This window comes from Phaenicophaeus curvirostris, chromosome 3 (assembly GCF_032191515.1).
Source record: "Phaenicophaeus curvirostris isolate KB17595 chromosome 3, BPBGC_Pcur_1.0, whole genome shotgun sequence".
In the NCBI taxonomy this organism is placed as follows: Eukaryota; Metazoa; Chordata; class Aves; order Cuculiformes; family Cuculidae; genus Phaenicophaeus; species Phaenicophaeus curvirostris.
This window is the reverse complement of record NC_091394.1, coordinates 11,894,999-11,922,046: the sequence shown is the minus strand read 5'-3', so window position 1 is coordinate 11,922,046 and position 27,048 is coordinate 11,894,999. Positions and strand designations below refer to the sequence as shown.

General features: G+C 35.8%; 1 protein-coding gene across 1 annotated transcript in view; it reads right to left on the bottom strand.

Annotated features, from left to right (window-relative positions):
• Positions 1-886: 886 nt before the first annotated feature.
• Positions 887-27,048, bottom strand: part of PTPN3 (protein tyrosine phosphatase non-receptor type 3) — a 173,690-nt gene continuing 147,528 nt past the window's right edge. Inside the window, exons 21-27 of the mRNA XM_069853382.1 lie at positions 24,364-24,454; positions 24,031-24,092; positions 23,057-23,203; positions 21,011-21,139; positions 12,034-12,179; positions 11,239-11,374; positions 887-7,944 (exon numbers count right to left, since the gene is read on the bottom strand). Of these exons, the coding sequence (XP_069709483.1) occupies positions 7,867-7,944; positions 11,239-11,374; positions 12,034-12,179; positions 21,011-21,139; positions 23,057-23,203; positions 24,031-24,092; positions 24,364-24,454 (789 nt within the window). The 3' untranslated portion in view covers positions 887-7,866. The remainder of the gene's footprint in view (positions 7,945-11,238; positions 11,375-12,033; positions 12,180-21,010; positions 21,140-23,056; positions 23,204-24,030; positions 24,093-24,363; positions 24,455-27,048) is intronic.

Sequence of the window (27,048 nt, the reverse complement as noted above, 5' to 3'; positions counted from 1 at the left end):
TTGGTAACTTTCTGTGTATCTATAAGAGATTCTAATCTGCATGTATACCCCGCATCCAAGCTGTCCAGATGGCCAGTTTTGGCCTTGTACTTCGTTTCATCTGGATTGCACTGAACTTATAGCTTCAACGGGATATTGAGTGATTGTTCTGAAGGTTTATTGGCCTCAAGCTTTTTAAAAAGACTGATCAGTAGGCAGAGCTTTGTCTTGTAAAGAGCAAAAAGTCCTTGCTAATACCTGTAACCAGTTATTAACCGAATCCCAAACATATTTTATGGCCAATGCTCTATCCATGGCAGTGTTGGATTCAATCTTCAGTGTGTTTTCTATTCTGTAACTGATAAATTTGAATTTTACATACACATATAAATGCAAATAATTCAAGGACAGCATCACTGGGCTATGGCTTGTGAAAACATGAAAATAATCCTGGAGCAACAGAGGATATGGAACAGAGGACTGCATGGACACCTCTGGGGAGTATCTTGAGGAAGTCTTCCATTAGGAAGAATACTCTGCACATTTTATACATAGCAGAGAAAATCTGCACTCAGAAAATTGTTTATGTGGCCCTGTATGTCATAAGTGCAAGGGTTTATTGGTCTAATTAATTGAGACAATCCCCTTTTATCAAAATTGTGGAAAGTGAAATATTCCTAAGAATTTGTGGCTTACTTGGTTGCTTTAATTCTCCAGAAAGCTAATTATGAAAGAACTACACACTATCTATATGGAGCAGACACTTTCCATACATGTTTGCTTGTTAGATAAAATTCAAGCTGCAGCAATGTGTGGTTTTTATTAAAAGGATTAAAAATTTCAGTAATTTTTTAATGCAACTCTTCATTTCTTCAATAAAGCCACAGTAAAACCAAACAGCCAAAAATGCTTTATTTCACCATTAGCCATATAATCAATAAGCATAAAATGGTGACTGCAATATTTTTGTTCAGAACAGTTCCAAAACCCAAGAAAACTATACTGAAAACATTAACCAACACTTTATTCCTATAAAAATAAAAAAGAAAAACAATACATTCATTTCAAGAAGTGTCTACATATTTAAACAATAAATTAAGCTTTGTAATATCAACATCAATTTACATTTCAAGTGATTTAAAAGTAAAGCACAGCTTAGGATACAAAATAAACTTTGTCCTTACCTTCCAAGTACATCAAATACATTCTTATATTCCTTTAATGCACTGGCACCTAAGGTGTAAGAAACTAGAGTGACACAGAAACAACCATTTAAAGAAAGAAATAGCCAGTGACTGTATGGACATGATCTTCCAAGCTTTTTCTACATCTCTGACAAAAACACTACCTGAATATTTATGAAAATACAAACTTAATAACTAGAATAGTGGAATTTTTGAAAAGCTTTTAAAAAAAACCCCAGCTTTGGCTTTTCCAACTGTTGTGTATTTTTATTCCAGTACTAATAAGCACATTTCCATATCAGTTGCAACGAAGGTCAGTTTTAACTAATACATCACTTGTTATTATGAATGCCAGGCAGATTTTCAAAGGTAAGACTGTCCCCATTATTTACCTTGTATATCTCTGTTATGGTTACAAGACAAAGTGTGAAAACTTAAATAAATTATGTTTAGTATTTACTGCACACGTTGCTGGAATATAGACATTGATACTTGTCATTTACGTTGCAAAATCTGGATCTGAAATATATTTACATTTGACTGTATATACTACTTCCTCACCTAATTTCTACAGAAAGTTATTTAATTTCTATTAAAAACTAGGAAGGCAACAGCTATACCAAATTCTCATTCATGTGTGCTAAGCTCTGAACTAGAAGGGCACTGATCAAGAGTAACCCAATGGCTACCACGCTAACCTGCTGCTTAAATGAAACAAATGAAACCCAGGGAAGTTAAGAGTGCTAGTCAGAGCTCTTTTCTCTGGAATAAACATAGGACTTCACTGTTCCTGCAAACTCATACACCTGATTTGACCTCAAATTAGACTGCTCACGTTAGATAATACAAATACAACCCCACTAAGGTCAATACAGACTGCTGTTCTGCTGAGCAGGTTTTCAGTCTCTTCTCAGAGGAAGGAAGACCTTTGTCCTTCCATCCTGCAACAGCGATTTCTGAACCAGGATTGCAACTGACCCTTTGAAGAAACTGAAAAATTGATCAGGCGGGTAACAATTTTACTAATCTGTGCTTCTGTGTCCATTCTGCTTACAATTTGAGAACTAACTTGGTTTATGTCTACATAAAATGTAGCCATAGCAAAGAAGGCACTCACTTCTAGCAGCTTGCTTGTTTTACAGAGATACTAGCAATAAATGAGGAAAAAATTCAACTTAAAATTATTTTCTGTGTCAATTTGACAAAAAATTAAATCCCATCAACAGTAGGGCTCTTTAGTAAAGAAATTGCTCTAACAGAAATGATGCACTTAAAACATAGAAAAGTGTTCTTCAAAGGGGGGGAAAAAACCAACATTGCATTTCCCATCCCTAACTTATCTGTTAAACATTTTCATCCTCACAAAACTTTTTTTTTTTAATAATAAACAGGTCTTTCCTGCTCTGAACAAAACATTCCCTACATGCTTTCTCAATATCTTTATGATTTTTACCACAGTTAGCAGCACTGTTTAAATTCCTCAGAGTAGCTCAGCTCAGTTCTGTCTGAACACCACATTGCGCCTTCAGCAGGTGTAAGTATCATCAGATCTTAAGCAACAGCAACATCACTTAATCTGTCTATGACAAACCCTGTTTTACAGGTGTCAGAAACCTCAAACAGTTTTCAGAAGGTAAAACGACAACTCAAGAAACAACATAATGAAAGCCAAGAAAAGATAAGCTGAGCAACTAACAGTAAACTGAAGTGTTTCATTAATGTCTATTAAAAATCAATGCTTTAATATTTTAAATTTCATTAAAAATTCAAAACCTGCAGCTAAGCTGAAAACAACACACAATCCAAGACTGTTATACAAGTCTCTCAGCCAAGGAGGCAGCAACAAAATCAGGAGAGTATATAAATGCACATTCTACTCTCCATTTCCAAAGCCACCTCTTAAGATGAATTTGTCTTTAAAAAAAAAGAAAGAAAAACACCAAGACAATAGTTACTGGTCTCCTAACTACAGCCAAAACTAAACAAACATTGTCAACAGGCCACACAATTTGCTTTTTCCATTATATTCTTGGTCCTCAATAATAATTTTTTTTATCAGTGGTCAAATCAGACCACGACTGCCAAAGGGTTAATCTGAGCTGAAAAGTGATTCGATCTATCCATACTGTGTGCTACACTTTCCTTTGCACTTGGAGAAACACTTTAAAGAAGACAAGTTTCAGTGATTGTGGGAACTATTGTTTGAAGAGTGTACCGCTACTGAACAACTGGAACATTAAATATGTTAAAGTACACTAAAACTAAATCGTATTGCATTAGATTGCTGTATTTAAACTGTTAATACAATGCTTATTAAAACAGACAGTCATCTGAGATGGCTTAACACTATCAGTGTCAGAACTTAAATGCAAGAGAATACATTTAATCAAAACATTATGTTTTATATAATGAATTAATCATTCACTTGGCTTTCAGCTGCCTTTGAACAAAGTACTTCATGACACAACTTTACCCTCTATGTAGTTTCAATTAATAAATGCTTTTAACCAAGCAGACTAATTGCAGGTTACCAATTGAAATACAAACATCCCTCAGCACATGTTCCCTCTGGAAAGGCTTTATGTGAATGAATAAAAAAAACTTGCACTTAGATGCTACACTTCAAGATATAACAATAAAGTCATTATCAGTGAAATGGCTATGTTTAAATTTTAATTAGTTGAATATGAACCATATGTGTATATTTTCAACATTTTCGACCAGTGGACCATTTATGCATTTAGTCTGACACACAAGAACGTCATCTACAGGGAAGAACTTGTTGTATAACAGCATCATATTATGCTTGTAATGTAATTAAGTGAATGCTCAGTTCACTAGACATTTCAGAACTACAGCTCTTTTGAATATATATATATACTTAACCAAGTATTGCATAGTAGAAAAAAGGAGGGGGGGAAAAGAGAACCAACTGTTAAAAAAATTGAGTGAATACGAAGAGCTATTGCTGAATTCTAAGGTACATACAATTTAGTACCAACACCTAAAAGACAGGATTACTGAAAAGCAAAATTCTGGATTACAATATAATATTTTTCTTTTTTTTCTTTTTTCTTTTTTTTTTTTTTTTTTTGCAAAATACCACCACTATTCAAGGTTTGGTTGTATTTTAATGATTCATATTTCATTCTGTTATACAAAAGGCATTCATGGTTTACGGCATCATTTTTCTTCATTTCAATACCTGGTAAGATCTCTCCCTCCCACCTCTGTGCCAAAAGTGTTCCCCTGTGATATTTCTGAAGACTCTCTGAATAGGCATTTTAGTCACTTTTGTATCAAATGTAAAGCCACTTTGTTAAAATTTGTTCAATTCTGAATAATAAACGTTAGTATATTTCACAGTGATGAAAACCTCAAAGGCTTTTCACTCCCTCTTCATTCACCATTATGCTAGAAATTTTGAATACTTACTGGTGTGATCACACCAGCACAGGCAAAAGTGAGGTTAAAATGTTTTTGAAGGTTACACAGAATCTCGACTTTACAGCATTTTCTGCTATTTGTCAATTGCTCGACAGTTTAAAACCTTTTGTTAGTTTTATCTCCTACCAAAAAAAAAAAAATTTACATCAATCAACTTGGTGCCTTTTTAAGTTCCTAATTCTTGTGGAAACAAAAGCCAGCATTGAGAAGATATTTTCATAATTACACTTTCATTGCAAGGTCAGATCTAAGGCATGCATACGTTATTCAGTGCAAAGTCATCACACCCTACAGAGAGAAGATAAAACTCCCTTCATTCTCCTCTATGGACCCTACAGGTACATGTGCAAAACCCAGCAAAAGTGAAATAAAGATGGACACAAGGTATTTGGGTAGTTAATGTTTGCTCTATAGTTTAAAAAAAAAAAATCAAATATTACAGACATTACTGGTTTTATAGCTTTGTGTGTTGTCTCATTTGCCAACAATTTCAAACAAGTTAATAAAATCCAAGTAAGAACTCACAAAAGGTATTACCAAAACCACCAGAACAAGAGCAGCATTTGTTGTCACAATGTGACCATCACCATTTAAACATACACGCACACTAATGTAAATCAAGCTTATACCATGTATCTCAGGACTGGAGTTATATATGGAATAAACGTACAGTGTTTTGGTAAATACATATTCAACATGAAGAAACATAAATAAAGATAGGAATATAGCAATATCCTTGAACATGGGTAAACCATACATTCAATTGGGTACTTCCATTAAAGAAACAGATGTCACAATGAGATGTTCCAAATATTTTTTTACTATTTATTTTCTTGATATTTTTCCTCCTTGCCTTTTCTGTTTTTGACAAAGTGAATTGCAAGCCACGTCAACTGCAAAGGATGATTTTGACATCTGGGCATATCAAAACTTAAAAAAAAAAAAAAAATAAAAAAAAAGAAAAAATAAAAAAGAAACTAAAAAAATAATATGGTTTAACATAAAGGCGCATACATAACAAAAGGGAGGCTTTTGATACCTACCCACCCAGCAGGCACCAATTCTTTAGAGCCCACTACTTGTCACATGGGAAAGAGCCACTAGGTTTTCTCATTGCCCAGTGTTGTCGCTAAAGGCAGCAAGCAGCCAGCAATTATACAATACTTTCCCACATGCATTTTTCAAAAAAGCTTTCTGACAAAGATGTGCATGTCCAGTATAATTATACATTTGGAGTTACAGATTGAGTGATCTGATGCAGTTTAGCAAGTTAAGGGTGAACCAGAGTTAGTCTCTTGCTTTTCAATCGGTGCCCAATCAAGGATGAGGATAATGATCCAAAATATTACAGAAACTTTATTGAAAGTGAAATCTGAAATGAAGTAGTTAAGAATGAGCACAACACTCTTCACCCTTCAACCTAACAAAGCCAAGAAGCTTTCCATGTTGGCAATTACCCTGTGCATTCCATTGAAACTCTTGATCAATAAATAGTAACTGGTATCTTCTGTAAAGATAACTAATAACACAATCTTGAAGACAGGACCAAGCCTACTGAAAGACAAGGGTCAGCAATTTAGCACATCCTACACTGAATTTTCAGCTATCTCCTGGGGAAAAAATTAAGCCTCCCAGTAACACAAGTTGCATATTGTACAGCTACGGCAGTTTCTATAATGAAACTCCAGATATAAATGATAATACCCATAATAGAAACCATAATTCTAAAATATATCTGAATATGTGTGTGTGTGTGTATATATATCTAAAAAAGAAAATTATCTAATTTTCTCTTTTGTAACACATATAAACATATGGCTAATATGCCCCATATTTTTTTTTCCTTATTTCGGATTAATCTTTTAAATAACAGTGTTTTAAACAGTTCCTTAGAATATTTTTCTTAAACACTATTAAAAATTGAAGAATTATCTCAGAGTAATCAAAAAGCACACACAAAATAAATTAACATGATACAAATGTGGTTATATTGTTCGGAAAGTCCAATTCTCCCATTTGAAATGAAATAGAGACCAGTGTACCTTAGGGTGAATTATTCATCAATGCACAAATTCATTTTCTCTTTCCTTGTAAATCTTCATGTGATTTTAGCTGCATTTCCATAAAGCAAGAAACACAGTAAATCAGCAGAACTCTTGCAAAAGGGAGTTGTGTTTTGCTGGATAACAGCAGTTTTTGCTGAAGGGCAGCAAGACATCATCTTATCACCATCTGAACACTAGCAACACCTGTGCCCTTGTAAGCTTCACACCTTGAATTAGCAGCAACATATTTAATGGGTTCAGTAGTAATTTTTCTTCCAGTATTGAATTAGACTACTTTGCATATACAGTAAGTCAAGTCTAGTATTTGTGTGCAACATTAATCCGTATTTACATCTGAGAACTCATAAATACACATGGAAACAAAGGTGAAAGAGAATTAAACCTCATTTTAAGGTAAAATGTTTTCAGTCCCCATATAGAAACAGCAGTGAAAACCAAGTATAAAGCAGATAGCATAAACTGGAGTACTAAAACTGTAAGAAGTAGGTCAAAATTGATCAACAGAAGATATAGACTGTACCATCTGCATAAATGCTTAAATGCAGCATTATTTTGCACATCACACACAGTAGATGTGATTTCTAAGCAGCATATTATAACAGCTGGCATACTTACTAATAGATGTATGGTAACTGAATACTTAATTTCTCTAGCTCTTAATGTACAGTAGTTATGCATTAGTCTTTAAATTTCTTTGTCACTCTTTTAGGAGTCCAGGTTACATTTCAATGAATATTTAGTGCCCCAATAAGAAAGTTACAAATATTCACCTTCAACAAACTTTTATACAATATAAACATATTAAATATCTTCTTAAGCCGTAACACCTCAATAATATTACTTTTCTTTTGGTTATTTGAAAGGAAACAGAAGAACCTTTAACTTTTGTAGTGAAGGGTGTTTTAAGGCAGTAAAAGATATGCATTAAGGTTTCCATGATTGTTTATGGTTGTCTATGTGAATAAAGCATATTACACACAATTGCTCTCATATATTTATCTACGTGACTTCGTTATACTGTACATGATTTGGGAATCTTCTTGAGAAATTTAAAGTGCCACAGTTCAAATGTGCTCATCTGTCCTTTCATGGGCTTCTAGTCCGTTCCAGTTGCTTTCTAAAACAAGCCCCTGCTTCAGTTAAAGAGCAGTCTTTTTAGGGGAAAAAAAAATACATCCTTCACTGCTGTGCTAACTGGAATCCAGCAGTCGAACCATTCCTTCTTTGTAAACACGAAGAATAGCTTCACAAACAAATTTGTACTGACTCTGTACAAGAAAGAAAAAAACAAAAACATTCATGGATGATTAAACTCCTAATTATACGGTAATATTTAATAGCACTAATAATCCCACTGCTTCCTTTTCTCCAATGGACAATGACAGAAGAGGACATACAGAGACTCAAGGAAGAAAATCCAACTGTCCTGGCTATGTTCACAGTAAACAAAGGTAACATTTACTCTTCTACAAAGGATAAGCATTAAAAATATCACACCAAAGGAAAAACAATCCTCAAATTTAAAAGAACACACACTTAAATCTCAAGGAATAGAATTTATTTGTAAAAGCTATGCAAATTTATATGATTCTTTTGACTTTTAGTGCAATCAGTTACATTCTTTATAGATCCAATCTGTATTTTTGGTACTGTTAATCTGATTATTACGAGTACTCTAACCTTGACAATCCTAGAGTGACATATTACTGGATATATTTAACTAACATGATCAAAAATGCATTTAAAGTTACCATATAGGATATATAGATCCAACAGTGTTGCTAAAAACATTTCTTTTTTAAACCACCTACACTATTGCTGAAGACTGAGTTGCTTTATTTTCAGTTTCAGATCTCCTTTTGTAACTGAATGGGATCAAAACCTTTGGAATGAATACTTTTGAACAGTAGCAGTCACATTAAATCTTCTGGCACCCAACATTTTGAGCTCATTTGATTCTTACAAAGTCTTCACGAATTAGATTAATGTTTCCTTTCTGACTTATACTATTACAGAGACCATTTCTTCCATAATCTTGTGATGTACCTATCTGTTGAAAGTAATTAGCCTGTAAGCCTCTTTCTGAAAAGTGATACAGGGAGATATTGCAATAGGACTAGAGCAGAACTAAAAATCCACGCAATCTGAATAAATTTTTATGTTTAACACAATCCCAAGAATACAAGATGAAGGAAATTTAAAAGAACCTATGAATATCAAAGTGTACCTCTCCTCCAAAACAACTTTTCACTGTTGTCAAAACCCCTAAATAAACACCTTTCTCAAAAGCTCAGTGTCTCATATTCAGAGAAGTGTAGCTTCACATTTCCTAAATCACTTTTTAGGTCTTTGAAATGTTCTCCCAGTTGCCCCTGTGTGTCAGCTCTCATCAGCTCTACAGGAGCATCTGGAATCCCCCCAGATCTACCAAAGGACAGGGCTAAAAGATAATGCTTGGACTGTGAAGGACCTAGGCTGCATTTAAATAGCAGCAATTATGAACATTATTCTTGTCCATAATCTGCAACACTTTTCCTTTTAAGTACAGAAAAATTTAAGGAAAACCTGGGGATGGTAATTACATTTTCTGCATCTCTACTTTCCAGCCTTTTCTTTCAACCCCTCAGTCAATTACTCCCACCTTCAATATCATTCTGTTCTTTTGTCTATATTTCTTAATTACCTTGACTTTTCTCTTTACGGTTATTGTCACTTGCATATTTCTACTGCCTGAGCAAGCCAAGAATGATACTCAGCTCTCTCTTCAATATTTCTGTCAACTTCTGTGTGATCAAGTTACCGAACAAATAAGCACAAACACTTCAGCATTGCTCCCTCTGACTCACTCTGACTACTTGTTGTCTTTGCTCTTATCTGTTGTATGTATTCTTGCTGCTCACACAGCTGAGAACTAGATTTATATTATGTACATTTTAAAGCTTTCTATGTTGCTTGGCATCTCTAATTTCTCTTTAGTAGAACATAATGGTTAGGTTTTCTGCTTTAATTTTTTTTCGTTTTTAAATTAAAGGCCATACAGTTACACAAATTTTGTAGCTTTCTTATTTTGGTCAAAGCTTTTGTTTTGCTATTCCTGATGATCAAATTACTGGTCTCTGAGAAACTACAGCTTTCACACGATTACCGGTGGACACAGAACTGACCAGTTAATAGCTCTCATAAGTCCATTCTTAGTTACTGAACATTCCCTGTCCAAAAGTAACTTACAACATGCATCTGGTTACGCGTACCATCTTAGAACTCAAGTACATACACGATCCCGACAGGACAGGAGAACTTCCTTCAGGCAAGGCTATTACAACTGAACAATCCCTAATGGCTTCTCACAGAAGCCCTAAGCTGAATGTCAAATATGAACAATGGGGCCATCTGGAATGCAGGCATCGGAATGCAATAGAGCACCTAGGATATATCAGAACATCAGTGCTCTAATGTTCTGCTATATCACAGCTGACTGCTTGCTCCTGTGCCTCAGTTACAGCACAGTATGCCAGTTCTATTCACCGGCTTTTCATAACAGTATCTGCATACTTCAGAAATAATAAGTGAATTTAGTTTCACAGTATGGCTGCTGCAGACCATCCCCCTCCCAGTTGTGCAACGGTGGAACACAGCCAGCAAGGTAAAGAATCCTATTATAGATGCTTAGTTTTCCACACTCAGGGTCTGATTGTCCACGAATTTATCATTATTCCCCACATTCTGTTGTAACGGAGGTAGCCGGTGTTCTGGCATGCTGAAGTTTACTTCAGCTTCTTATGTCAGAGTTTTCATTTTGGCAAGGAACAGGCTGGGGACTACTCAGACAACTCCTCTCTCAAGCACACAGTCACAATGCACTTTCAGAGAGTGCACTCAGACTGCAATGAACAAGAGTCTCAGCAGCATGCGTGGACAATCTCTGCTCAAAGAGCACTCCCATGTTACATGAGCAACTAATTCCTGACAGTTAAACACTCTTTCATAACACAAGATTTTTGCCCCCTTCTCCTGCAGTCACTAACGTGTTAATGAATAGAATTTGTCTTCTCAATTACCTTCTTCCTTCCCTTGGTCGAGTAGAAACCAAGGCATTTTCTTTTGAAGATGAGAGGCAGAAATGCTCAATTTAACTGTTAACTTTGTGGCTGTAAACCCCTTTATTTCAAATCACACCACAAAATTTTCAGTTTTACCTTCAATTCAATAACTTCCTATAAATGCTCTGTAGTAAGAATGAAAAGCTTCTTGCAGAAAATTACAAAACACCATAAAGAGATCATTTGGGCAAGTATGACCTTTTGCCTTCTAACTACTTGTGTATAGAAATCAATTATCTTTCAATGGCAAGGTAAGAAATACTTACAAAAAAGTTAAATACGCACCTCAGAGGCAAAGCAGCCTTTGCCACCACATTACGTTATGCTAAATGTAGGAAGCATGAAATATAATGACAACTGCTGACTCATGCTACTAGGTGATATAAAAAAATTCTGTATCTGTTTTAGAACTGAGAATTGCAGTATATATACAGAAAACAAAGCTTCCTCTCCATCACTTACTGATGTCTGCACCATCATAGCTCGCTGGTCTCTCATTTTTCGTACAATATCCAGCGGATAAACAGGTTGGTTTCTTTCAATTAAGCACATGGCTGTTTCCATAGTGACCAATACACCAGTGCGACCGATTCCAGCGCTGTAAAATGTAATAAAAAAATAGTCTATAAAATTAGGTTTTTGCAATGCACTGGATTCATATCACAGTCTTAATACTAGGAATGCTAAAAAGCCTTAGAAATAACAAGAAGACCTTAATAAAATTAGAACAGAGAAGCTTATCTTTAAAGCAATTTCACTAATACTTCCTGCCAATTAATAAAAATAATTTTTATATAAATAAAACCTTAAAGTAAATTAAATTGTAGCAATTATAACAGCTTGCAAGTCTAAATGTACTAGTCTAGTATTTTTTATTAAAAAGGTAAGGACTAACTGACTGCACTTCGGCAGGCACTTGAACAGCAGAAAAACAATCTTGCAGTACCATTCAAATTGAAGTTACAAAGGTGGTAGAGGATAAAATGGAGAACAACTTATACTGCAGATTATTAGCTTCATGATAATTATGCGACTAAGCCATTTCACCAAAAGGATGCAGAGGAAGTGGAAAGAAAAGAAACTCATCCTTTAGATATAACACCACTGCTTCTGTCTTCAACAGTGAATGCTGGTGTTGCACAGCTTAACATTTTCATCTAATTCAAGGATTCTCCTGTCTTGCAGACATACTTTTCAAAGAGTGTGCTATTCTAAGGCTGAAGCAAATCTATAATCAGAATTTCAAAACATAAGTACCTGCAGTGAACAAGAACTGGCTCATTCTCTACTCTCTTTGGCCTCATACAGGTCACAAACTCCAAAAAGTCCATGGAATCATCAGGAACACCATGATCAGGCCAAGCAACGTACTGGAGATGGGTGACTGTGTGTTGCTGTTCTGTCTGAAATACAGTAAGGTTTTCAAAAAGCATTCAGTGTTATGACTCCTATATTGATGTTCACTAGATAAAACCATACTTCTCACAGTATGCATACTCCACAGGTGCTATAAGATGCATATGACATAGAAAACTTATGTAATTTTAAAATTCACAATAAACACAGTAACACTTAAAAAGCATAACATATTCTAAATAAATGAAGTACCAAGCTTAATTTCCATGATCTAAACAGATTTCTTGTTTTTTAACTCATTGGCTGTTGATTTATTATACCTAAATAATGTAATGATTACATTAATGACTGACCCAAGGTAAAATGCTACAAGATATAGTCATAACAGTACTACATAATAGTGTGGAACAGGAAGGAAGAAACAGCTGAAAACAGCAGAACTATTCATAACGTCAAAATAAGAGGGTATTTGGGCTACACAACAGGATGATAATGAGACTATACTATAGCACTGATGAACGCTATGCTTGCATATTACTTCAATACAGTAAGGTCCTCGCATTAAGAAAAATAAAAAAATCCATTGCCATTGTTATCTCATTCTGCAACCCAAATCAACCTAAGTACAGATGTAGACCAATTCCAAATATGCATTTCTGTGCGGAGTTACAGATCCAGTTACAATATACAGTTGCTTGCAACATTTGCCAATTCTGTTTTCTGTTAGAAAACAATATGTTTATACTGTTCGCAAATACATATTCATTGTATTCATTGTACACATATGAATGATTGATTTCTCTACAACCCACAGAAGAGCATCTGTATTTATGGAAGCAATATAATTAGAGGATTCTGTTGTACAAAGAGCTCTTTTCTTCATTCAATTATATCTAACCCCCCTGGTTTTATAGAAGTTCTTTCAGTTTAGCCCTTTGTTAACTTGGATTATGAAATCACTCGATCATCTTTGCCTTCAGATAGTGCTTAACTTGTATGTTACAAATGTAACCAATGATTAGGACGGGAAGGAAAAAATCTAAGATATTCCCAAACTCTGTTGCATCGTGCAACGTGGATATCTCACTCTTCAGAAACCGTTCCTTTATTTCTTCCATATTTTTATCAACAGTCAGGCTATTAGCTGCATTTTATCCATGTCCATTACTAGACTGAACATTTAACACCCCACTAAAATAAAACTATCCTTTATTGCTCTATTAGTCTCTAAAAGCTGGCCTCTCCCTAGTGGTCCAGACAAGAATATTTTCATGATGCTAGTGACTTTAAGAAGCCTTTTTTCTTTCCTCCTAAGTGCACAACCCCTAAGATACATGGCCCATTTTAAATGCCTTTAACTGTTTGCTTTCCTTGAGGAGGTGGTTCCACTCCCACGGAGCAGGCTAGTAAGACAGAGAAGACAGAATAACTGCTGTCTATGTATGAAGTAAAATCCTAGGACATGCATTTATTCCAGTCAGAGCTATTGTAGAAACTGACAATTGCTGCCAGGGATGTGAAGATAAACAACACAGCTCATACTTTGCATACTTTGCTCAGAGCCTGAGCAAACACAATTAAAATGTCTACCACAAGGCCCAAGTGGAGAATGTAATCTAACAACCAAGTTTGCTGTAACAGAAATTGCATTGCAATTTGTCATCCAGGACATCAAAAGACCCCATAGTGACCTGGACGTCTGCAAGAAAAAGCATAACCACCTTCTACTCAGTTTTTTGTGTAGTTGAGCTTGATCAAAAGATTGTAGTTCAAAGTTTTCTGAAATGCCATAGATTGAAAAACACAAAAGTATGACAAGAAAATGTCATTAAAAGTCCTCTTTTGTAAATGTGCATTTGCTTAACTCATAATCTCTTCAAAAGGGAAATGAGATAACATAGTAATTACCTATAACAATTTGAGCAGTTATCAGGGACATTTGAATTACAGCATTCAGGTGAGACAAAGACTTGATTCATCTCAAAATTATCTGCGAGTCAGTATCCAGTCACCTTCCATGTGCATCAAGAACTTCAAGCTATGCTTCATGGATAAGTGCCAGTGGTACACTGATACATCCAGCAAGAATCAACAATGATCTGTAGCATCAAAAGCCATTTTACAAGCTTAGAAAAGAGGAAAGAGTCAACTATTACTTTTACTTATCAGTAATATAGGCGTGAATAGATCGAGTTACCCTTTTTTTTTACATAGTTCAGAGATATTAAGTACAAGCATGTTGTGCAAGACTTCTTCAGAATACACTGTAAAGACATGCTGTCAGTCCTCAGAGCTGCTTCTTTTGGAGGGATAATTTTCTCTTAGGGACACGGTTTAGTGGTGGACTTGGCACTGTTAGGTTTACAGTTGGAGCTGATGATCTTAAAGGTCTTTTCCAACCTAAATGATTCTGTGATTTTCTGTTAAGAGTCCTATTCATGCCTAGAGAACAACGTAGCTGTTTGTTAATTATTCCAGGTGTGTCTTAAGTTTTAATTTTTTGATTGAGTTCTTCTGAGATGATTCAGATTGTTAAAACATCGCCACTACATTGCTTGCTCTTCAAATTGCACAAGCATTTTAAAACACTTCATTTTTCATTAGTTTGACTAATTTTTTTTACTTTTATGTCTAACGCAAAAGATATAAAAACAGTATTATGATGAAATCCTGATACTTTTAGTGATGATTCGTTGGGGTGTTTTCTGTCTTTTTTTAATAGAAAATTTCCAATTCTTTACACTTACAATAAAAGTCAGCTTTTAAATTCAGAAAACCTGTCAGCCACATACTGCCACATATAGAACTAACTTGCATTAGAGGACTACCATGGTTAGTAAGATCTAGCACACATACATTAAAAAAGTGCTAGAATTGTAGTTACTGGTCTCATAGTTAGCCCCATGGTACATGTCCTATTAACAATACTTATTTTTAAACCCATTATTTCTGTCAGACTCTGCTTCTTTGTACAAACCTAGTAATGGGAAATAAGAGGTAGCTTCTCATTAGGATGAAGTTGCTATCTAAACCCTTATTCTCTCCAGCTCAGCTTAAATCCTTTCCACAGTTTTATCCTTTTTTTCAAGAAGATTTTCAATGACAGTCATTATTGCAGCATCTAATGACTGTTGACTGTAGAACTAATCTTTATAAAATCTGTCTAAACATACAGAAAGTGAGATAGCAAGAGTTGCTCGTGGCCCGGTTGCCTAACTTGACATTAAACACCTTGCCGCTCAAAAAATATTTAATGGCTTTTTTGCACTCACATGGACTGATTCCAATTGAATTTATACATTTGCTATTTCCACAAATCAGCTTAAAAATGGTGGATTAAAAAAATTTAGTCCAAACAACCTTCAGACTCAGGTGAAGCTCCTAGATTACATAATTTCCTCAGTTTATCATCAGCCATTTACTCAACATTTAGCTGCTTCACAGCACTGACCCAAATTGGCTTGGAAAGCAGCTACTAAGACATCATATCTGCCCCAAGTTACCCGTTACTGTCCTTCAGGTAACGGTTTGATGTTAGTCAAAAAAAAAAAGATTCACTTGTGTCTACTCTTTCTATGCAAATGTAAGACATCTTACTGCAAACACAGCTTCATTGTGGCTAAGCTAGCACACTGGACTTTACTCAAAAACACAGAGTAAACACACATGCTCTTTTCTAATAATTCTGCCATTGAGACTGCGTGTCCTGACAAAGCAAAGGGCTGTCACAGGTAATGCCTCAAATAGCTTCTCTTACACTTGCCTCTCATTGCATCTCATTGTCAAGACCTTCAAACACAGAAATATCCATTCTTCATCTTTCTGCAGTTGCAGCCTTGCTTCTTAGAATTACACCAAACAGCAGGCTTCCTTGTTTCAGTCTCCTAAAACAACTCTCCCTAATTAAGAAAAAACTGGGTATTCTTCAGAAAACCAGACACAGCTTAGAATGAGATATTCATACAGAAAGAAGGAAATTTAGGCTTGAAATGTCAACCTTAATGTTTACATTCCTCAAAATCCAAGCAATTGATTTTGCATTTGACCTTTTAATTTAAAGTCTTTTTTTGGTCTAGGTTATAATATACTTTTCAATATTTTCTCTAAAAAAAGAAATTTCACCATGTAGAATTACATTAACATTGAAATGATCCTGTTATCTTCTCAGCAGGAAAAGGCATGATCTTCGCTAGTGGGCTTCAGAAATACACCTTGAAAGCTGAAACTCTGTGATCAGAGTTAAGTCCTAGATTCTGAAGAGTTTGGTAGTGCTTATTTCACAGAATCATTAGGTTAGAAAAGACCCACAGGATCATCGAGTCCAACCATTCCTATCTGTCACTAAACCATGCCCCTCAGCACCTCATTCACCTGTCTTTTAAACACCTCCAGGGACAGTGACTCAACCACCTCCCTGGGCAGCCTCTGACAGTGCCCAAAGACCCTTTCCATGAAAAATTTTTTTCTGATGTCCAGTCTGAACTTCTCCTGGTGCAGCTTGAGGCCATTCCCCCTTGTCCTGTCCCCTGTCACGTGGGAGAAGAGGCCAGCTCCCTTCTCTCTGCAACCTCCTTTCAGGTAGTTGTAGAGAGCAATGAGGTCTCCCCTCAGCCTCCTCTTCTCAAGGCTAAACAACCCCAGCTCTCTCAGCCATTCCTCGTAAGACTTGTTCTCCAGCCCCTTCACCAGCTTCATCGATGCCAGTGGCATTTCTTTGGGCCACTGTTCCCATCTCATTATACTTCTGTACAGCCTTGCCTCTACATCTTTAATCTATTTCTGTTCTTCAGATCGTTACTCAAAACCAACTCATTTTCTTCTACCATGAGTACCTAACAGAATAGAACAAGTTCAGTGCAGATATTTTTCAGAGAAGCCTTAAGAATACCTCTGCAGTATGACAAGTTTGTTCAAGATATTTATGGAATGGTCAAATTTATCTCCTTCTTTGGAAGGAGAAAACACAAAGTCTTGTTTAATGTGTGGAAGAAGAAGTTTCAGTGACCTAATCTAAGACTGTTTAACATGAGCAAATTCAACATTTCTCTCACAAACTGTTGTATAACATGTATCTATTAATGAAGACAAAGGTTGTGGAAATCTTCAGCTCAAACAATTAAGACACGTAAACATTACAGAGATTCTATTTTCAGCTGTTTATAGCAGAAAGTGCTAGCAATATACTCATTTACATTGCTACCTTTGTTTCATCTAATATTAATTTAACACAGTCACTAGAAGGCCTACACACTGGTCATTCATAAACAGAAAAATACCAGTCATTCTTAATCTTGCAATTTTACCTTCTCCCTTTCAGCATACAGCAATATCCTGCCTTAGCAAAATGTACTTACGCTTAATCTTTGATTTGCTTGAATTGCTACGTCAATTTATTTTCTTTTTCTTCAAACCATCCCCTCCATCATTGTGATGTCCATGGAAAGTGATAGCTTTTAAATTAAGAGGCTTATCTCCCCAAATCCCTTTATTTGCATTGTCACTGTCTGTAAAATCATACTAAAAAGTCCATATTATGACACAAGAAAATGTCTTAATTATCTTGACCTGGGTTGTTTATAAGGGGTAAGTGCTCTCTTGTGGCATTCATTCCTCATTCATTATAGCCATGGCATAATTTGTCTTTAAAGGATTAAATTAAATAGATGTTTAAACATCTTGAATACTTTTTCTTATAGTTTGAATGATTTAGTCTAGTCAATGAAAATAATGGCAGGGCACTGTGTAAAAGAACTAACAAGGTGTAGCAACAACTAACATAAGATGTGGCAGAATAAAAAAAACCCAAACAACTTGCAAAACTGCAGTTCTTCAAAGTTATGTGAATAATATGCTTCAGCAAGTATCTTCTCCGCAGCCTTGGTAAGTTCCATGGCTGGGTTCTAGCCACATTTAACTGAAATTAAGAAATACCCTTGTTTAAACAAGGGAAAGCAGAAAAAAAGAGTTTGAAATATGGATGAAATTGGTGAAATTTAATGGGAAATTATATTTTGCAGGGCAATTATCTTAAAGGAAACTGAATGAAAGTTTGCTTTAGGCTTCCCAATCTATTTTTTCAGTATTATAAAGAAATATTTACCTTGTTTTACAAAAAAAGTGCACCGTGTGATGAATTTTGCACCCACACTACACAAATTCTTTCCTTTGGTCTGTTTGTTCTGGTCTCCAAAGTTCTGAAGTGTTTTTTTAAAACAAAAATTCAGGCTCAAAACCCCCAGACTTAGTGGTTTATTTGCTTTCCCTTTACTTTGTTACAGGACAGCTTTCAAGCTTAGGTTTGAAAAGAAAAGGCAAGAAATTAATCCTCATTTCAGTTCATGAGCTCAAAAAGGTCATACATATTTAATACGTTTGCAGTCATTTGCTGATTTTCAGTTACAGGTAAAGAAGCACCAAGTTAAACTCTGTCAGAAGACTTCTTAAAAGTTTCTTGGTTCCTCAAGTCTTCTGAACACATACGAACAAAAGGCCAAGGGTATCATTTTATGAACTTCGCTTTTGAGCTATTTTCCCCTAAAGGCAGATTTGAAATCTGTGCAAGTTAATTCACAGGAAACTCTTTTACAAATATGCCTTTCCAGCAGAAATGAAGTCCCCGGTGAGTTTGGAAGCTTTATCCATCTTACTCTTAAAAGCTACTTATCTTCATAAAGACCAGTCCAATGATGCTCACATTAGTTCAGGGAATAATAAAATTCTGGTTTGAATTCTGATGACTTTTTATGTATTCTTCAAAGAACACAACAATAATATCTGTGAGATGTACTACATATGAGGCCTGCAAAGTCTATTCAAACACAAGATGCCTCCAAAAGAATACATTTGGTCAGCTATAAGAAAGCAGCTCAAATGATACGTAAAACTAGGAGATAATTCAGTGTTTCACTATGTTTTAACAAGCTACAAATACTTTTATTTTCATCTGAGACACAAAATGCATGCATTTTTTGTCATGTTTTACAGCACGGGACAGGACAATGTTGAGTGCTCTTTTGAGTGTGGCCGCTTTAAGTGTACAAATAAACTTGCCTTTAGAAAAGGAAAAAAACCAAACAACGCCAAAACAACAACCCCCCTGAAATAAACCTTGTCCTCACTCCATCTAGGACTAGCTTTAACATGCTTTTCTCTAACCAAGGTGAAATCTAAGCAAGCATATGCCTTTATATTATAAGTGACATTCTCAAGTGAGAGCTATCAGGAGACAAATAGATGAAGATAACTATAACTCTCACAACTGTTAACTTGCCTACAATGGCACACTATATTCTCACACAACCTTTATTTCAAAAAGAATTAACTTGTATTAGAAGAACAAAGAAATTGACTGCCCCATTCTCGTTAGGACACCTGATTCAAAATCACATACTGAATACAGTCACTGGTGAACTTACTTAAAATAATGTACCAGTTTGGTAAATACTAACCAAGAGAAAGCACAATTATTTGAAAACAGTAAACTAAGATCCACAAGAAGCATTAGCTAGTCAAAGTTAATTGGCAAGCAACTAATCTGAGTGACAGGGACTAAAAGTCTGTCTAGATATACTCTGCATTACTGCTTTAATTTCTACCGTGTTGACACTCAAGTTTATCACCTAAAGATTATTTGGCTGAAAAACATAACCAAAAATCATGCTGCTTCCTGACTGGGTGGTTTCGCATCACTAGAAACTGAAACATTATAAACCATCTTAACTGAAAGACTTTTAAGAACCAACATCTCACACATACGTGGCTACAAAGGAAATTTTTATCACAGTACAATAAATTTGGATGCACTGTCAAGTGATAGATCCACATAAATTTATAAGAATAAAGTTTCAGTCATCTTGCAGTAAGAACAACAATGAAGTATTAAATTTTAGAACAGATATTTACTTTTTTTTTACTACTAATAGCAATTCTAGTAACAGCAAAATCTGTGTAACTGTGCAGAAGTTTTAAAGATGGACTAGCAATGGAACTGTAAATTAGCATTTGGTCAGTACACAGTGAGTTTTTACACATGTACTTTACGATAGCACAAACCCTTCATCTTTTTAGAAAATATTAGTGCCCATACAATTTTGGAAAAGAGACAAAATGGAAAACATCTAAGAAATTTAGGTAAACTTACAGACAAGAGCCAGACTTCATCCCCTATATTCAGGCTGTGGGAATTCTAGATGTGACCTGAACACAAGGTAATACGCAAGTACTCCTCCACGTATTAAACTTTCTCTTTAGTTTATAATCCTTCCCATAACGTAAAGTATTAAAATCTAAGGATTATAAGTATCTTACATAAACTGAGCACGTTTCCATTGAGGTATATAAGGATTTTTATTTTTTTAAAATTAAAATCTGAACAAACACGATGAAAAGGCGCTGGTGAGATGCCGCATCTTCTCTCAAAACTACATTATTATAATTCACTTCTTTGTTAGCTATTCTAGCTGCATGTGCCATTAACAAAGTGGCTTGTATTTCATCCTTGAAAGAGCACAGTTACTTAGAAAAAACTCTTATGGAAAATCAAAACACTTCAGAAGATTCAGTGACTGCAGAACTGTTTACAGAAAAGCACTAAGCTTCTTTCTGAAGCTTATTACAGTATATGCACAGCATAAAGTATTAATGTAATCTAGAACTTCAAAAATTACTTTTTTAAAGCAGCTCTACAGAAATAATCACACTATGTAGATTCATATAATATATACATATTATTTTTATAAAAATTTGTGTGTATATATATATACACACACGTATATTCATACAGGGATTTATCTGCTGAGACACAGAGTTTACATCTATATATGTCTATACATATATACATTCATCTTCTTAGGGATAATTACAGATTATGTGCATTTACCTCAACATTCGTAATCACCATTTCTCTAACAACGTAGGCAATTGTACAATCTTCAGACTGGCACTGGACACGGAAGTTGCCATATTCCATTATGTCTGGTGGATCAGGCCAATACTGATGACATTTGGTCTGTAAAGAAAATTAGGCACACATCAAGGGTTTACATAAACACTTTTGTTTCCAGCCCTAGCTGTCTTCTGAAGATCACTTCCCTAACTTGGATATTACTTTTCATAGAATCATAGAATCATAGAATAACCAGGTTGGAAGAGATCCACCGGATCATTGAGTCCAACCATTCCTATCAAACACTAAACCATGCCCCTCAGCACCTCGTCCACCCGTGCCTTAAATACCTCCAGGGAAGGTGACTCAACCACCTCCCTGGGCAGCCTATTCCAGTGCCCAATGACCCTTTCTGTGAAAAATTTTTTCCTAATGTCCAGCCTAAACCTCCCCTGGTGGAGCTTGAGGCCATTCCCTCTTGTCCTGTCCCCTGTCACTTGGGAGAAGAGGCCAGCACCCTCCTCTCTACAACCTCCTTTCAGGTAGTTATAGAGAGCAATGAGGTCTCCCCTCAGCCTCCTCTTCTCCAGGCTAAACAACCCCAGCTCTCTCAGCCGCTCCTCATAAAAGGAGCCTTTTTCAGACCTTTAAGAGCACTGTGTTACTTCAGTTTTTGACAGGATTCACTGAATGGGAAAAACATTTTCATTTCTCCATTTGAATATTTTTAAAATAGAGAATATGCTTATAAACATTAGTAGTACAAATACTACATAGTCAGTTTTTGTAGACAAATAATCCACAGTAACTTGGGCCACACTTTCTAGGGGAAACTGAGCTCAGAAACTGGAAGAACAAACAATTTTTGCTCATGTGTATGTCATTTGTCAGAGATGCATGTTTCTTTTCTATGTGAGATGTAAGACTGAAGACAGAGATCTTCTCTTAAATGACTAACTGTATCTAAGTCCTAAAGTTATAAAAAAAGGCCCAGAAACATTCCTCCTGATGGAGGAAAGCGTAATTTGACCTCTGCCTCAGACAGGTTTCACGCAAGGCCGTAATGGATTAACCTTCAAGCCTACCAAGATGTGACAAGCAAGATCATACATAAATGTGAATACATCTGGCGTACTGCATATGCAGTTTGAGGTACACCAGAACACAAGTGAGAGCTGAAGTGGAATTAAACATTAAAATTACATCCATTAAATACTCCATCATTTCTAAAAGGAAACAGATTCATCAGTTCTGTGCATAAGCTAAGGAATCATCTTCTATCCTGTTTTCTGTGGCTGATAGTACGAGGGTGATCTTCACATCTGTACCACTCTACTGCTGTTATTAAAAAGTCTTCTTTTTTCCAGTTCACTTTTTAAAGGCATATCACTAGGCACATCTAGACAGTGCAGATGTAACTTTTGCAGAAACAATCCTAATGCCAATATCTACTCCTCATTTTAAAAGATATGCTTAGAGCAGCACTGATGACAGAGGGTTTGCCTCCTCATCTTTAAAACTACAAAGGATACGTTAAATCAAAGTACAACAAGATACACCAGATATTGCTTTAATTTTCACTCTATTATTCTGAAATTAATGGAGCGCTAGAATTTATTTAAACAGAACTAAAAGAATTGCCAGAACAATTCAACATACAACATAAAGAAAAGTAAGCAGGGTAAATTCTGACAATAAGCATGCTATGTCTGCTGAATCATTAGGAGAACAACTGCAACATGGAGCCTATTTCTCAGAGGGGAAAAAAGGACAGCACATAGTACCAGTACCTAGGTGATCAGCAAAACAGAGTTAATGCAGTGACTTCTGTTTATCACACCACTGCCTTGTTTTCAAAGCAGCATTAAAAAATAGAGTTGCAGAGTATCTGTTCCTCTAAGTAATTCAGACAGCCTAGCCTTCAGAGAATGATTCAACATAACAAGCTGGCCCATTTCAGGGTTATTTAATCATAAAAACCAGAAAAAAGTTTAAAGGCACAGTGCATTTCTCCAGCGTACAAACAACCTGAACACTTACCCGTCCTCGTTCAGTGAGAGTTGTTAACATGATGATCAGTGACAACTTGTGATCCCAGACTACTTGCCAGAAATGTGCACATGTATGTGGAAGAGGCCCCTGAGTAGCAATATACCTGTTCACAATGCCCGCAGAAGGAATTTCCATCTACAGAGAAAGATAAGTCCTATGTAAAGTTTGTTCTCAATATTCAAATACTATTTTTCTTTATTTCAGCATTTGAGGGAATATTAAAGTGGCAAGCTGAGTAATAAGACAGTGAAGATGACAATTTGCTAGGTGAAAAATCTTTAGACGTTTAATTTAAACCAGGTGTATACTATAGATACTATAGTCCTTCATGCTGAACTAGGAAGAGATGATTAACAGCAAAAAAGTGTTTGAAAACGTGAAACTGCAAAGCTTTCAAATTTGCTCAGTATTCAGTAAGCAATAATGGCAAGGTATACCAAACCTGTACTAGCAAAAACTCATTATTGCCTGATACTAGACACAGTAAGTTAAGAGTTGATTTTGGTGTTTAACCTCATTATCTGACACAAATTAATACGTATTTTCCTCTTGTCTCCATCTCCCAGCCTACAAACATGATTAGAGCAATCAGGACTCCAGTTTATCTTCTGGACTCTTCATAGCACAGTTTGCAGGCCATAAGCAGTTCCAGAGGGAAGGTGGCTTAGTTTTAAGCTACAGGAGACAATCTCAGCATTTGCAGTATATGGAAATGTATAACAATTTTTACTGGTTAAAGGTTCTGCACGTATTACAGTGTGTACCATACGCTTGCATCTACTGTGTATCAGGATGGCCACCTGTTTCACAAGAGACACTTAATCTTTTACAAATCCTAACATCTTTTACATTTACAAATCTGCAAAATAGAAAATGAAAATCCCTTATTCCTTAAAAAGGCAAAATTTGGTCTGCCAACATTACATAGAAAGTGGGCAAATACAGGTCTCTGTACAGCTTACATTCACGTAATTTGCATTAATGTAATCTTCATCTCCTTGCAATATTATCCTTGTGGCGTCATCTGCACACAAAAGAAAATAATAAAGAGGAAATCAAATTAGTAATTAAGGGGCATGGCTGCTTTGTATTAAGTAAAAACTCCAGGGAATTGCAGACACACAAACAGCAGAATACAAATCAAAATAGATAACCTTTTAGAAAATAAAATGAACAATTATCCAACTTTGATTATATGATGAAATCTTTAATCAAGAAGTTCAATATAACAGTTTCAGAAGCTATCATTTACAGGATAAAGCAAATCAAGCAGAAAGTCTGTACTTAATACTCACATGGTAGAACATCCTTGTATCTGTTCTTGTCCATATTCTGAGGTACCTTTGCACATGTAACAGCCAGTCCTGGTTTCTTTCTATAAAGTTGCTGCAAGACAAAATGAAAATTGGTAGGATTTTGAGGGATGTGATTATGTTACGCACACAGTAAATAGATTCACATGAAAATACACAGACCCAGTAAGTTATTTTCTTTAACCTTTTCCTTAACCATCTACAAAAATCTCCTGAGATACTTTTGCATCTTTTTAATGTGGGAAGAATTTCTGTTATTGCTAGCCCATCGTCACCTCTAGAAGAATTTCTAGGGGAAAAAAAAAAAAAGAGGAGGTGTATGAGTCATTAATATAAACTGTTTCCTTCCTGTTGCCTTTTTCTTGTAAAACTGTGTGCCAGACAGAAAACAGAGGTTGAAGGTGGAAGCAGTAAGCAATAGAAGACATTAGAAAAAAACCCCCAAACCTGCAGACTGCTATTTTCTTGAATTAACTGTAAAACAAACAAAAAACCCCTCAAACAACCTTCTATCCTCTGGACTAAAACTTGCATATTCATTCCTTTCAGTGCCTGAAAAAAACAAAGCTTCAATGTATCACAAGGTCTCAACATGTGACTCCCCTTCTTTTGGGTTAAGGCCTATCTTGCAAATTTTATCTGGAGTAAACGCAGACACAAAAATGCAAAATATAAATTTTAAAGTGAAAATGCATTAACTGCATCATATGAGACAACAGAATGTACACAGGGAGGAAAACAACAAGAAAAGAGAAATCAAGAAATGTAGTTATATAAACTAGAGTTTTTCTGTATTAAATATAAATGAACATGACTTGGAACTGAGATATTAACCTAGCTGTGCCAGAGTTTTTATATACTTCATTGAACACATAACAGAGAGCTCATTATTTCTTCCATGCTTAATGAAGATTTAGAATATGATTCCATACATACAGCGGACTGGAACAAATATGAAGCTACCACCCTCTACTTTGGTCGACAGAAAAGGAACAACACACTATCACTAACATGAGATTTACTGAATCCTATGACTGTATCACAGCTCACCATGTTTTTCAACTTAAAGAGCATAAGCAAGCCACGTGAAAAGAGAACTTGATAATAGCGTCTGTCAGTTATAGCTCAAGTTCCACGTTACTAGAGCCAAGTTGTGATTTCTGCTTTATTTGGGGAGACAAAGAACAATTTAATGTTAAGTAACAATTATAGAGTTTCATTATTGTTCCCTAGTAATATGTCATTTGTCATTGAGAGGCTTGTTAATTTCTGTTTAAGTGGAGTAAGATATTCTGGAAAACCTTGATTATTTGTAGCCCACTGGCTAATTATTTACAATTTTTTCTAATATGAATGGACAGTTTGAGAGCCACCAAAGCTTATATGTTGATGTTGCAATTGGCTCTGCTTCCAAACATCACTAACCAATGAACTCAAAGATAGAAGACCACTAAGCTGACCACTTGTTTATTAGATTTCAAAAAAGTTTTGCACTTTTTTATAACATCAGTAATATCCTTTTATAAACACTGTCAGGAAAAGGTTTAAAAGGATCAAATAACCTATGAAGATTATTACAGGGACTTGTACACAAATTTATTCAACAACTTCGAAAACTAAGAAAGCACTGAAAGGCTAGTTCATATCTTTCGAGTTACTGTTTCAAGAGCAAACAGACTCATTGCTATTGCTGCATTGCAATCAGTGCCGTGGATTTTGGCAAAAAAACCCTATTAACTATAGCCCACAATTCTTTAAAAAAGGGAGAATCTTAACTCTCAGAAATCTTGGAAAAAATTAAATCTCATAAAAGAAGTGGTCATGCAACAAGCAATATCATAACTCTTCAGTCACCACCATGGCCACTGGCATCTTGGCTTGGATCAGAAACGGTGTGACCAGCAGGTCCAGGGAGGTTATTCTCCCTCTGTACTCGGCACTGGTGAGACCGCTCCTCGAATCCTGTGTTCAGTTCTGGGCCCTTCACCACAGGAAGGATGTTGAGGCTCTGGAGCGAGTCCAGAGAAGAGCAACAAAGCTGGTGAGGGGGCTGGAGAACAGGCCTTATGAGGAACAGCTGAGAGAGCTGGGGGTGTTTGGCCTGGAGAAGAGGAGGCTGAGGGGTGACCTCATTGCTCTCTACAACTACCTGAAAGGACATTGTAGAGAGGAGGGTGCTGGCCTCTTCTCCCAAGTGACAGGGGACAGGACAAGAGGGAATGGCCTCAAGCTCTGCCAGGGGAGGTTTAGGCTGGGCATTAGGAAAAAATTTTTCACAGAAAGGGTCACTGGGCACTGGAACAGGCTGCCCAGGGAGGTGGTTGAGTCACCTTCCCTGGAGGAGTTTAAGGCACGGGTGGACGAGGTGCTAAGGGGCATGGTTTAGTGTGTGATAGGAATGGTTGGACTTGATAATCCAGTGGGTCTTTTCCAACCTGGTTATTCTATGATTCTATGATTACATCTTACAGCATTTGAAAAACCAGTGAAGGAAAAGTATTGCAATAGGGTAAAATTGTACTGCTACTCTACAAGTTTTCAGCACCAGAAGGGGTTACTCCTGAACTCAACAATGTGAAATTTATAAATCATATTAATCAGAGTTTCTCCAAAGTTACTATAAATGTTTGGATCCACAACAGCAAAACAACCATAAACATACATACA